This window comes from Antedon bifida, chromosome 10, assembly GCF_963402885.1.
Source record: "Antedon bifida chromosome 10, ecAntBifi1.1, whole genome shotgun sequence".
Classification (NCBI taxonomy): Eukaryota; Metazoa; Echinodermata; class Crinoidea; order Comatulida; family Antedonidae; genus Antedon; species Antedon bifida.
The window spans coordinates 3,387,773-3,401,994 of record NC_136235.1 but is presented as its reverse complement, the minus strand read 5'-3'; the positions used below and the strand labels follow the sequence as shown (position 1 = coordinate 3,401,994).

The following is a 14,222-nucleotide window of genomic DNA, read 5'->3' as shown; positions in this document are numbered from 1 at the left end:
TTAATGCATTGTAAAGACGTTTCCATCTACTTTTCTTGTAGGTCGCACTGCCAAATTACTTTTAGATTTCAATAGGGTTTTGTAGAAGAAAAATCGCGATAAGTTTAAACACAGCTCAACTGCTTCGAAAACGGTGAGAATTGATAGCCCAAGCCAGAGTCCGACCAGTCCACCTACTGCCCCAACTAAGTCAATAGACTGAAAAAATAAAACATCGTTGTAAATTATTAAAATTATTATTAGGGACAACATGTAAATATTCTTATAAACAAAGGTCAGTTCAAACGGGAGAAATAGAAGAAATAAAGAAAAAAGGAGAAGAACATGGCGATAAGCATGGGGAAGTAAAAAATAAATAAAAAAAAAGAAAAGTAATAAGAGGGTAGAAGAAGGAAGAGGGAATATAATATACAAGGAAAGAATTGGAAAAGGACACAAAATAATACCAGAATAAAGAGGAAAAAAGGAATAGCAGGAAGTAGACGAAGCAGTAAAAGATAAAGAACTAGAAAACAAATACAACTGAACTTCAAAATAATGTTCCCCATAATTACCGTATATGTATAACTTTGTTGTATTATTTCAAAGTTGAGATCTTGGTAATATATGTCCAATGCAAGTAGATTTTGCCTAAGTGTAAACAAAAAAATGGAATAGTAGAATGGTAACATTATCAAACTGCACACCCGCCGAAAGGAAATGAATGTTAATAAAAAAAAATAATTGTAAATGCAAGACGAATCATTGTGTTTTGAATTTGAGATGAATAAATAAATAATAATAAGAAGACTTCAAAGGACGAAATATATACGAAAAGACTGACGGACCGATAGTAATGGTGATGTAGATACCAGTGTTGACCTATTAAAATAAGTACGATGAGCCATGATAAGGACGCATACATTTTCATGATGGTGATAATAATGATGTTGATGGGACATTTTGCATACTGTCGATGTTTTGTAAAAGAAAATTTGACACATATGGCGTGTCATAATTTACTGGAGCTGCAAAATCAAAGCACCCGTTGGTGGCGCTACGTAAAAAACAACAACTTCAGACTTGAGACATAACAATTTTAGTGATGAATAATTATGATAACATTATTTTTGTAGTGATGTTATAGTAATTATAACAATTTAAAAATTCAAACCTGATAGATTCACTGTCTTTGCAATCATCCTCTAAAACACGTCTTAAAGGTTTAGAGAAATTGAACAAACTTTCCTTCAGATTTTCCTTGTGAATAAAAAAATAAGGAGTATTTTCATTAAACTAATCACAATAATACCATGTATGAAATGATTGTTCTCATAAACAAGGTTTATTGATTGCATGCTAACAAACTATGTTACAATAGTTTTATACAACTAAACGGAGGAGGATTCTTATAGAATTTAGATTTGCGACGAACTACCTGCACATATGAAATGAATAGTTTTGGCAATTGTTGTCATTGGATCCAATTCCGTCGATTCCAGGTATCGGAATTAGCCTATAACCAACATATCATTCAAATACTTACTTTGTAGTTTTGTGAAGGCCAGTAAGACATCGAAATGTCACTATTATAGCTGATAGTTCTACATCAAATAAAAAAAAATACATTATGAATTTTGTCTCACTTGCAAGTTAATTTCAAAGACAATTGTGCTTATCTTCCAGTAGAAAAGCCTGATTATTATGTTTGTTACTGTATCAAAGGTCTATGTGTATTTAGACTTAGTGTCGTAGCCTACCTGCATGGCTGTTCGCAGGGACAACCGTCACTTAAATAAGTGAAATTCTTGGCGAAATCTTCAACACATTCATCTTTCAATAAAAACAATAATATAATATCATTGATTTAATTCACATCAATGGAAAATATATCGTGCTCTTATCTATGTTTGTATCTCGACAATAGGTAATATATATTGTGATTGGCTGTTTTGTATCACGTGCTCTATGCTATTTTATAGCATTCAGCAGTTAGAAATATTCAATGGTACTAATTAACGATCAGCCTTTTTGTAAACAAATTGCGAATTTTGTTCCATTCTGTAATAGGCCTACCATTATAATGTTGCTGTTTAAATATGTGTGTTGATGTGATATATTTTTTTTTATTTACCATCTGTATCATTAGAAAGGTCACACGCCCTAATTGTCTTTTCTTCTATACTTAAATGCGTCTCGTTGTAAGGATAGTATACGTCGTAACATTTACACGTTTCTATTAGTTTTTGTTGGTAGCAAGTCTTAGTACAGGTCTGAAACAGAAACAAATGAATATAAAGTTCTTACACCAACATAATTGTTATGTTTTATTTTATTAAACCATCACTTCCACTACCTGTCCTGCTACCTCACTGTATCAATATCTATATTATAGGCCTACCCCCTGTGTATAATACAGAAATACATCTTTATAAAATTCAAACATTAGGAAAGCCGCAAGTTCCATCATACCGTATAACTAACAATATTGTAAATTGTGGTTGTTTTATTAAGCCAACTGCCCATCAAGTGCAATGTTAACATCCCAAACAGTCGATTTTTTCTGCACTCCGTATCACAATCATTTTAATCATCTTCATCTTATCATAAAATCAGCATCTTCATTTAGCTACTAACCTGTTGACTGTATCCTACTCCATACATTGAATAGTGGTCAACGTAGTCTTCAGTATCTTCTAAGGACGTACAAGGTCTTAATGATCTTGATATTCGGTCAATTTTCACCTGTAATGTGTAATGTTTAATTTGATTAATGAAGCTACGTCTGTTTTACTTGTGCTACTTTTATTCGCTGCTTAAAATATTTTCCCAAAAAACTACTGATATTAGAATGTTTCAGTACATGCAGTCAAAACCACAGCTTAGAAAGATTGGTCAATTTGTTTTACACATGCGTTTACAGATAAGAGTAACAATAAGAAGGTACCGGTATGCTAAATTTTCTGCTGTAAGTTTGTTTAAAAAACATTTTATAATATGAAGAATGTTACAAATTATGTCAGTCACCAATGGATAATAGAAGTGAGAATAGGCTAAAATCCATCAAATTCTGCACTCACTTAATATACAAACACACACACACAAAAGGCAAGTTACTGGAAATTCAATTCAATCAGTTTATATAATTGTTCGTATATTTCAGTTTATGAATGTTAATGACTGTCACTGGAGATTTCATCCTTTCTTGTAGACAGACACGAAAGTGTAATATTCCAAAATAAATCGATTGATTGACTCGGTATTATAGTTCGTTCTTACGATGTAAATCTAATTGACATTGGCTATATTGACAAGTTCCCTTTGATAATGCTATCAGACAAAAATGACAAACACTAACTTTCACATTATAATAATGATAAACAATCATACAGTTATTTTCAAGAGAATATTAGTGTGTATTGTAGAAGAGGAATGAATATCCAATATTCAGTATTTATTTGTCTTTTTCAAATAATAAACAAAACATACAATCAAAACATCATTAGTCTCTCCATGAAAGGCATCTTTAATTAATTACGAATAAAGTCAATATAATAGAGTGACAGGAGACAGACTATATTATACTACTTTAGACTAGAGAAAAGAAGATGAATGAATATTCAATTCAATATTTAATTTTCGTTTTGAAATAATAAACAAAATATAAATGAATGAATGAAAAGGAAAGCATGGAAATTCTTTCAAATTAATTACGATTAAAGTCAAAACATAGTATTGCTGCATTTATAAAAACATTGTACTTATTTTCGTAGAGACATATGGAACGATTTATTGAAAGTTTAACATCATCTGAGTATACTATTTCCTCTATCACCACCCTCTCCCCCACCTACCTTATTCACCACCCTCTCCCCCACCTACCTTATTCACTGGGGACGGTCGCAAATGTAGATAAATAAGCACAAAATATGTTCAACTTCAAACAATATTCCTAGGCCTCATTGTGCAAGTTATTTATAAAGATAGCATATGATCTTACTTTTCTTAATGCGATTGATGTGTGGTAGCCAGGTGGAACATAGTAACCCTCGTCCTCTGGGAAGGGCATTCTGTTTTGGTCGTGAACCACAACCCGTACCCCTGCGCTAGACGAAACATCATACAGATATTCATCTTGCTCGATAAACAACACCAGACGCAAACCTGCAATAACAATACATTTTTTTATTCCTTCCAGCAGACAAATAAACAGAACACAAAAACAAATAGATGATGCAAAAACAACGGAAGTGGAGAGATGAAGAGAGGCAAGAGCAGTACAATCACCGGGAATGGTGTGCCCTTCCCATCCAACTTCCAGTACATTAAATAATTATTACAAATAACATTAAAATAATAGAAATATGTTTATATACAATAAAAAAAATGTTATTGCATTGTTAGTTAGTGTACGAGTTCTTGCAGAATGTAATGGAAAGGTTTGAACGCATTTCGACATTAAACTATTATCTGAGAGGAAATTAATTGTTTTAATTGAAAATACAGTACTTTAGTATTGCAAAGTAAATGGAACTAATAGTATTTGACATGGTGTTATTCTGAACATTTCTATATCAAGGTCGTATAGATACAGAGTTTAAGTGCCATCATTATTAACTAACACTAAAAATCAATCAGACCAAGGCTAATCAAAGAAAATCGCTCATTCTTCTTAAACACTTATTTATGTTTTAATAAAACAAATTTAATAATGAAATAAAAAGAAAAGAAAGACACGAAGGCATGTACTCCTTGTGAGTGTCGCATACACCACGTTGTATGAAGTTAATCAAACATAACATATTCTCTTTATTTCAATAAAATGTTAGACATTATGTTCAGATGTTTTCGATATACAGTAATATCAAAACAATTTTTGAAACGAAAACAATTCTATACTAATTAACCTTAATATACTTTACCTGAACTTGGTCCAGACGATTTAGTCCGTTTTGTTGTAAAATCTGATTTGTTGTCCTTTTTTCTATTGAAGGTATAGCAGTTACCATGAAATGAGTTGAAATATTCAAAGGTAAAATTTCTAAATAAAAAAAAACATAGCATTATTATAATATATAATAACAAGAATTAGGAGGTGTGATAATCAGGTTTTTGGATTTGCTATACCATTGGTATACAATAGTTTAAAGAATTAAATCAGACTTTAAATAGGTTATTTTGTAGTTTTAATCACTTCCACTTCCATAAAATGACAAAATAAATGGTATAAATTCAACTAAAAATCCATTGGTTGACAGCCAATTTGACTATTTTTTTGCTTTAAAGATGTATTGTCCCCCTGAAAAAATAATTCTAAAAACAATTTTTGTTGAATATTCCATTTTAATGTAACAGTTATCCACTTCGACCAAAAATTGGATCGAAAAAAAAATGTATTTACCTGAAAAAAAATTTTGGTTGAATTTAACCATTTATTTTGTCATTTTATAAGTGAAACATTATTTTTTTTCTATGGAAGTGATTAAATTTATTAAAATTACAAAATAACATATTCAAAGTCTGATTTAATTAATCTTCATTTTTCATGTTTTTGGGGGACAATACATCTTTAAATTACAGGTTTTTTCAGGTAAATAGATTTTTTTCGATCTAATTTTTGGTCAAAGTGGATAACTCTTATGTGACATTAAAATGGCTTATTCAACAAAAAATTTGTAATAATCATTTTTTCAGGTGGACAATACATCTTTAATAATGAAGGTTATGTTTTCGTACGGTTGTTCCACCTGTCCATACTAATTAGCATGAACACAAACCATCATAGTATTAATGATATGTGAATTAACAGTTAATAAAATATGTTAGTGTTTTTACTGGTTGGTATGTGTTTCGGAGTCATAAAACATTGTATAACGAAATCAAATTAATAACATCAAAATTTACATCCAATATTATACTTATAAAGGTGTTCTACCACGTTTTTAAAGATCTAGAATATCAGATGTAAATCACCATAACAATTTTAATGTATAGTCATGGAAAATAACAACTATCATATTTGCGTGAGAGACATAAACAAAAAAACTTACTCATGAGAACAGGCCAATCCTGCCCAAGAGCAGCTGACAAGCAAATCTTTTATCTGGTGTCCGAGTTTCTTTCTTTCTGTAAGGTTTTGGCCTGACAGTAAGGTTGCAAGTGTTTCCATTTCCTCACGAGCTACTGTCTCAGTCCCATATGGATCAGGCTGCGAGATAAAGTAGTCCCAACCTTGGTATTCCACTTCTTCGTCTTCTTCCTCCGGCCCTACATCATTGGGTCCATTTTGTTCTTCTGGTGGTAATCCATCACACTACAACACATTAAAAAAAAAATTTGAGTTCAAGTTTTAAGTTGAAACATGAAATCCAATTACATCTGATAAGCGTGGTTGCAATTAATTTTATATGATAAAATAAAAAAAAAATATAATAAGAACACATTACAACTATTGTTCTGTTTAATGGCCCCTCATGGCAAGGTGATCCTTTGTAATCGATTCAAGACAAAGCTAGCAGTTTTCCTTTTTTAAATGTTTTCTTTCAGACATCTATCAAGTATCCATTTAGATGTACTATAAGTTCAGAATATCAGATATGCGTACACCGAGTTTATATTGATTATAACTTTAAGTATGGAACAATAAAAACGGTATTCTAATATATAAATAACAAATAGAAATGTTTGTTTGTCGATGATGTCGCCTGGGAAATTGATTGAGATAGGATGGATAATCGAACCTCTATATTATGGTAATATTGATTGATGAGAAAAGTAAATTATTCTGGTAGACCAATACATTTCATTCGAATGCTGATTGTTTTGTTTTTGGTATATACAGTTTTCTTTTCAGATTTGAAACATTTGAACATTGATATTGTGTATCTGTTGAGGCAACAAATAGATAATGTGACTTGCCCCGAGATAATTTAATTTATCATACTATCTATCTACTATCATAATATTGTATTAATGATTGCAAAAACAAACCAATTAAACATAATATAATATGGAAATCAAGAATAAAAGTTATTAAACGGTTTATAAAGATTTAAAAAAAAACTTGAAATTAAGAGAAAATGAAGTTTATTCTTAGAAACGAATATTTCGTTTGAAGTTTTTAATGAATTGACTGATACATTTTGAAAAAAAACTCTTTTAGAGAGAATATATTTTTGGGAAGAAATAAATATTTCTAATATAATAATACTGTATTAACTCGTTGCAGTAGAAGAGAGGAGTTTTTCACTCTATTTTTTCCACTCTGGCTATATCATTTCAAGATCTTTTAGTTCAAATCAGGACTATTTATTTTTGTGGATATTATTTCAATTGTGAATTTAAATATAAATAAAGTTACCTGATCGCTTTCTTTTTTCTTATTCGATTCTTGTAATTCTGGATCGTCTACGTCTCCTAATTTTGACACTCGAATCGGATTGATATTACAAATGGTAACAGCAGGGAATTCTAGCTCACTATTATATTCAATATCAAGCTGAACATCAACCGGGTACGTTAGAAACTTTTCCACAAGTTCTTTAGTTTGATAAATTAAAAATCCGACTGCAACCGAGAACAGGAGGCTCCAAATAATCTTTCCTATCGTTGTTTCCGATCTAAGGATATTTGGTATTCCATGAGCAGTTGTGTTTTCAAATACAGTACACATCATATTTTTGAACGTTTTTTCTTCTTTTGTTCCACTACTAGTTGTAGAATCTTGTTTGTCAACAAATGCGTTTCTATAGTGGTTTCCTCCTCCATACGGAGGTTCCAGTTGGTTCGCCATTTCCAATGATGTTTTAAAGTCAGGATAAGCTACGATAAACCTTCTTTTTCTGATGTCATCGAATACGTACGACTCGTCGACGTTGTCATGTCGAAATGCGGGGCCAATTATAGAATCTTTAAAATAAGTAAACACATGAATTGATTTTAAATTATTCACCGGGACAACCTATAATTCTATAATTTCATGTGAATACAAATATGGATAGATATATTCTGTATAATTATTATGGATGACACGCTACCTGCACAATTTTATCACACTGAATTAGTTTTTTTTTTTAATAACCAATCAATTTATTCCTAGTATTAATCCTCACAATGAAAAAAAACCACTTTTGTTTAAGCAAAAAATTATATTTTATCCAATAATAAGGAATGTTTGTAGATTCTAAACATTATCTCGTTAAAAAAAATGTATACGACTTTGTGTTATGTTCAATCAATGTAAATCCAAAGATCTATGTATACTCATAGTGACACGCTCCCTACGTCACAAAAGATAACTTCCATTATCACTTAATACAAAATAACAGCCTAAAGAGCCTTGTGTAAATGAAGAAAGTTATAATTGTATTCGACACTGAGAAATGTGCGTGTTTGCATAGAGCAGATCGATATGCACGGATCTTAGACCTATAAAACATGTTTACGAAAGGATACCTCACCACAGAACAAAAGTTACAGTATGTGTTTTCGTGTAATCTATGCATAAACGTCTTCCAACTAGGTCATATACTGTACATGGCTTCAGTCGCGTGCTCAAGTTAGTGTTTACCGACCAACCGACCGACCGACCGACATAGTGAGCTGTAGAGTCGCGTTGCACGCACGCGACTAAAAATTGACATAACCACATTGCTGATTGAAGAAACACTGCCAACTTTATGAAACAAACTACAAATCTCGCATAACCTAGGTATATTGGGATTTCCTAAACTGTCAGCATAGTTATTACTTTTCTCTTTGTAGTGTCTGAAATTCTTTAATCATCCATTTCAAATATTTGAACAAGAGTTAAGCTGCCACTAGTGAGAAGATTGGAACTAAGCACCGCATCAGCCTGACGTAAACGTTCACCGGTTTCCTGTATATAGATGCCGTCCGCAAATGAACTAAAGCATTTGAGATGACACCAAGTATGCATACATGCCATATATCTCTTCAATGCCAAATTTCAACGAACCAAGAACACTAAAGCAGAACTCGTCGTTTCCTACTCCAAATATAATTATTCTCGGTTTGAGGATACCTAATATATTGATAAACAATCTAATACATTCAAAAGACGTTCTAAAATTCGGGATATTCTTCTGAAAGTAGTTCCAAGGAAAAGCTATTGTTTACCACAAATTGCATCACGCCATTTACTAGCATACCACTACATCCATTAACATTATAAAATATTGTTTTCTATTGATGAAAGTGCACTATTAAATTAATACAAAACATAATTACGAAAGTTAAATGATGTAATGAATTAATATATTTCTTAGATAATTGATCTATAAACCTACATTTGAAACCTTTTAGCTAAATTAACACAATTTTAAAACCAAACAACAATAAAATCAAATCAATAACTTTCTCTAACAATAAAATCAATCTTCGATAGCGTACGCAATTAATAAATAACAATCGATATGACATTCAAATACTTTCCATATACACATTAAAAACCAGGGAGGAGTGAAACTCACTCTTCCCTGTTATAAATAAGTGGCGATAAAATTATTTGTACACTGACGCTGTTTGGATGCAATTTCTGTATTTAATTCCGATCTGTATCTAAATGGTGAAAAAGTTACGGTCGTTGATTGATAGTAAAATGTGCTTTATACTTATTATAATTATCGACCTTTAATTAGTTTACAAACAATGTGCAAGCACTATAACTTACATGAGGGTTACATTGATACATTGTTCCTCTGAAATTTTGTTTACAATTGTTGGTTGAATATCCAATATTAATGTCACATACTAGATATTCACTTTGACCAAAAAATGGGGGAACCAAGGCCATATACATGACTGCAGTCGCGTGTGCAAATTTGAGTTAGTGTTTACCGACCGACCAACCAACCAATTTTATTAATCTTCATTTTTATATTTTCTGGAGACACCACGTCTTTAAATACATGTATACATATGGGATTAATATTCAAATAGGCCTACATAGATAAAACAATGAAAACAGGTTGGCAATAGATTATTATATATTACATATTTAACAATGGAAATAAAATAATGTTTTAATAATAAAACATAATTAGGCCTATATATATATATATATATAAGTTGCAGATAATGATGTAGAAGAATAAGCTTAACCATTCTAGGTATCAGATACAGTTACTGTACGACTCGTCAACAAAGAAACGATAAACAATGCTGGTCATCAAGACCAAATAAAAAAACTTTGTAGGTCTCATCAACAAAAATCTTACAGTTTGGCGATTTCTGTCACGAAGGTCTACGAAAAAAAAACTCGCGTTCGACTCGTCAACAAGACAACCTCCGTTAGACGAGTTCGTTCACCAAGATCGAAAAATAGAATTTCGTACGACTAGTCGACAAGAAAACTTACCGTTAGGCGATTACGTTCGATCAACACAACGAAAAAACTCGCTTACAATTTGTCGACAAGAAAACTTAGCTTTAGACGATTCCAGACACCAAGACCAAAGAACTAAGTTGCGTACGATTCAACAACAAGAAATCTTAATGTTGGGCGATCCGGCCAAGCATGACCAACGGAACAATTCGATCAACCACACATACAACCTTAATTCTTCATTATCCTAATATGAACAAGTGACTCCAGCCGTCGCACCTTATAGATATTCCGACGCCACTCGTCAAGTCGATTATATTGTTGGATGATTAATCTTGACATTATAGATAATTAAGTTGTTATCATAAGAATAATTTGACAAACAAATCTGTATCAGCGATTTGTAAGGATTTTAATAGATTGACTGTCACCAAGATAATTAATAAGTAGGCAAAAATAAAGAAATACAGAATATTAAAGATAAATTTAGATTATGCTGACATTATGGTGGTTAAAAGCCTAACGAATAATTTATTTGACCTCCGTTAATGAAGCGAGTGAGAAAGATAATTCCACAGAGGGCCTAATCCGAATTTCCTCAGTTTCCAGTTAAGCTTGAGGAGGACCAGAGTATAATACCTTTATTGAAAAGTTCGTAGTTTGTTTAAAACGAACACCAATTCATGAAAGGTCCCTTTTTCAAATTAGGAGCAGCACTGTTTCTTCTAAATCACATGAATGAATTGATTATGCACACCACGCGCCTATAATCAATAGATTTCCATATTAAACTGATATAAATTGAATTTTACCTGTTCACGGTTGTGTATGTCGTAAATACTGTACGACGCAACAAGTACTTTTCACGTTGTCCGAGTTCTGACGACGCCGAAAGTACATAATATTCTTTGATAATGTCCACCAGTAATGTCGACCATCAACAAAATATTACCATTTTTAGCACAGACTTTATATTATGTCGATCACCTACTGAATACCAAGTACGAAGTGACACCTGACGAGTGCTTTATTTATATTCCTTCGCACCATTGTTATGCAGATCTGGTTTCCTGGAGTACATTTTATGTGCGCCAGACAAGTAGTATTTTATAGAATACATTTTACATTTACCATTTTAAACCTAGTGCCACGGGTTACTTTTATATGTAAATATTGCTCATTTAGCGTACAGTATGTAATTATTTTGGATCAGGAAAATAATAATTACCACAGAGAATGACATCAGTATTATGGCCCTCGGCATGATCGTCGCATATGATTTAATTTGGTCAAGATCAATAATCAATGGTTGAGGCACTTTTCAACATAATTTCAGCGTCTAAATTAAGCCAATGTTGGGCTAATTTCATTTAAAATATAGCATAAAACATTCATCTTCGTGGCGTTTGATTCGTTAATACCATTTCACTCTTGTCCGATCGTACGTCATTAAATCACACCAAGAAACGCCCATCAATGATTGATGATCAATCCGCAAAAATTGCCTGGATTATGAGTTTGACTTGAAAGTAACTGAGCATGCGCAAATAAACCGAGCTGTTATTTTTAAGAGTTATCCACTGGTGGCGCTATAATGCAAGCGTCCAATGCACCAGTCCAATCCCTTGTTTACTCAATATTATTATACAGTAGCAATTGAAAAATATTAATTAACTAAGCTGTTTATAACTTTAGTTCTGTGTTACGGTCAAATTCTGAATAAATTCCCTGAATGGAGAAAGTAGAATTTTAATTAATAAACAACTTGGTAAGTGAAATGCTTAAGACAATGAATGCTAACAACTCGACACAACAATAATAACAATGTAATATGCTCCATTAAAGATATATTGTCCCCCTAAAAAAATATTTTTTGTTGAATATGTTATTTTAATGTCACATAATAGTTATTCACTCTCACAAAAAATTGGGTCTGAAAAAAATTTATTTACCTGAGAAAAATGTAATTTAAAGCAAAAAATGGTCAAATTGTCTGGAAGACAATGAGTTTTTGGGTAATTTAACTGTTTATTTTGTCTTTTTATAGGTGAAATAATTTTTTTCCCCCGTTTTTTTTCTTATGGAAGTGAACAACTTCATTAAAACTGCAAAATGGCCTATTCAAAGTCCGATTTTAAAAATCTTTATTTTTCATGATTTTGGGGGACAATACATCTTTAAAATATATACCGGTGAAGCTGTAATTTGGTGGTTAACGTGCTTGCCTTCCAATCACAAGGTCCAGGGTTCAATCCTGACCTAGTGCCAGGGTTGTAACTCACGACTCTTTCAACTCCACTCCCTAAACCTCAAATGAGACTTCGTTTATAAGCACGAGAAATTATAAAATAGTCTATCTTGCTTATAAACTTACAACCTGTAATTGGCGAACTGTGCTCGCTTTTGGATGAAGAAAAAAACAAAAAACAACTAGAGAGTTATAACCATAATGATAATAATATTTACCTGTAGCAAATATCTCCATTGTTATGTCATCAACAAACTATCAAACTGAAGAGACGGTGACGAGGCAAATCTCTAAAATACAGTGAGTTGTGATTTAACATCATTCAATGTTCTAATGGCAAATAACAATAAAAACGGGCGATTGATTGACAAATGCAATATTGTCTAATTATATTTATATTAGAAATATAGTCTAGTTTGAGGTTGTCAATAATGAGACGGTAGCACAGCTTGGAGGTAAACAATTGACTTTAATAATTATTCAATTATCGTTTTAGATAATTACATGATTACATTTAACTCTGATTGGTAACCTGTATACAAGTGTAATTGCTGAAATTAAAAACAAGAAAAACAAGTAAAACAGAGAACATGATGGTTTTAAAATAGAAAAAAAAAAATTATGCACACTTACTTGAAAAATGTATATAAATTATAAGTAAAATGCGACTTTAAGTGTTATAATAGGTACTTTAAGAGTTGGTCTTTTATAATAAGCAATATCTACTCACATTCCTCTTTATTATTGTCAATTTGCTGTTTTGAATAGTAATGGTCTTCACATGATAATAATTCACGCCCTCTAGCATGATGTTGTGACTCTTTTAGTTGATTCGCAATTTAAATAGCGCCCACCTTTTCAACAAAAAGTCTCGTAATTTACAAATGCATGTATATACCTGTTTGTTAGTATACAAGTACGTTTGTTTATCGTTTCGAGTTTTTTTCCAAACATTTACACACCCACAGCCCATACTATTCGTTTCAGCCAAAATCGATGACGTCACAAAAGCTAATAAAAATGTCGATATAATGTTCAATATCAGCCGAAATATTCAATAACACGCCCTCTTTTTCTGAGCGTTGGTTTATTGTATTCGTTACCATATTATCCTCAGTATTGACATCATCAAAAACTTTCATCAAATGTTGCTCACCTCTTTATATCATCATGATTAAAATTGTATACATGTATATGAATTATTATAGGGTCACCATTACCATCATCAGTATATTATCATGCCAGTCAACAAGACCATAAACACCAGCATCTACTAGGCCTATCACCACTTATTATGCCTACTTCCTTCAGCAGTGTCACATTGGAAACATGTAAGTTTCATCTGTTGTTCATCCCACCATTTCTTCCTCAATCTCTTCTTCTTTTACGTCATATTACAACTTATAAAAACAACCTATATATGTATTAGTTTATTTTTATTTGGGTGAAAATAAAAACAGCAAACATTAAAATGAGTAAAAAACATAAAAAAACATTGGAATTAAAACAACGCTAGCAATACATTATAGTGGTCTTGTATATATAGTTACTATAAATATCATCATATTATACTTTACATTGCAATCGAAGCTGTGAAGCAAATGTACAGAGTTTTGTTGTGCGCATGTCTCAAACATATAGCAATAGACA

The 14,222-nt window shown here is 31.7% G+C and overlaps 1 protein-coding gene across 1 annotated transcript; it reads right to left on the bottom strand.

Annotated features, from left to right (window-relative positions):
• On the bottom strand, positions 1-11,261 carry LOC144854580 (acid-sensing ion channel 2-like). The gene is made up of 12 exons (XM_078712520.1): positions 11,137-11,261; positions 7,340-7,887; positions 6,030-6,292; positions 4,902-5,020; positions 3,980-4,143; positions 2,617-2,724; positions 2,114-2,252; positions 1,740-1,812; positions 1,526-1,583; positions 1,154-1,239; positions 555-630; positions 1-198 (listed from the first exon to the last, which is right to left on the bottom strand). The coding sequence occupies exons 2-12, from the start codon at positions 7,769-7,771 to the stop codon at positions 1-3; spliced, it is 1,716 nt and encodes a 571-aa protein (XP_078568646.1). The 5' UTR covers positions 7,772-7,887; positions 11,137-11,261.
• Between the last annotated feature and the right edge of the window lie 2,961 nt (positions 11,262-14,222).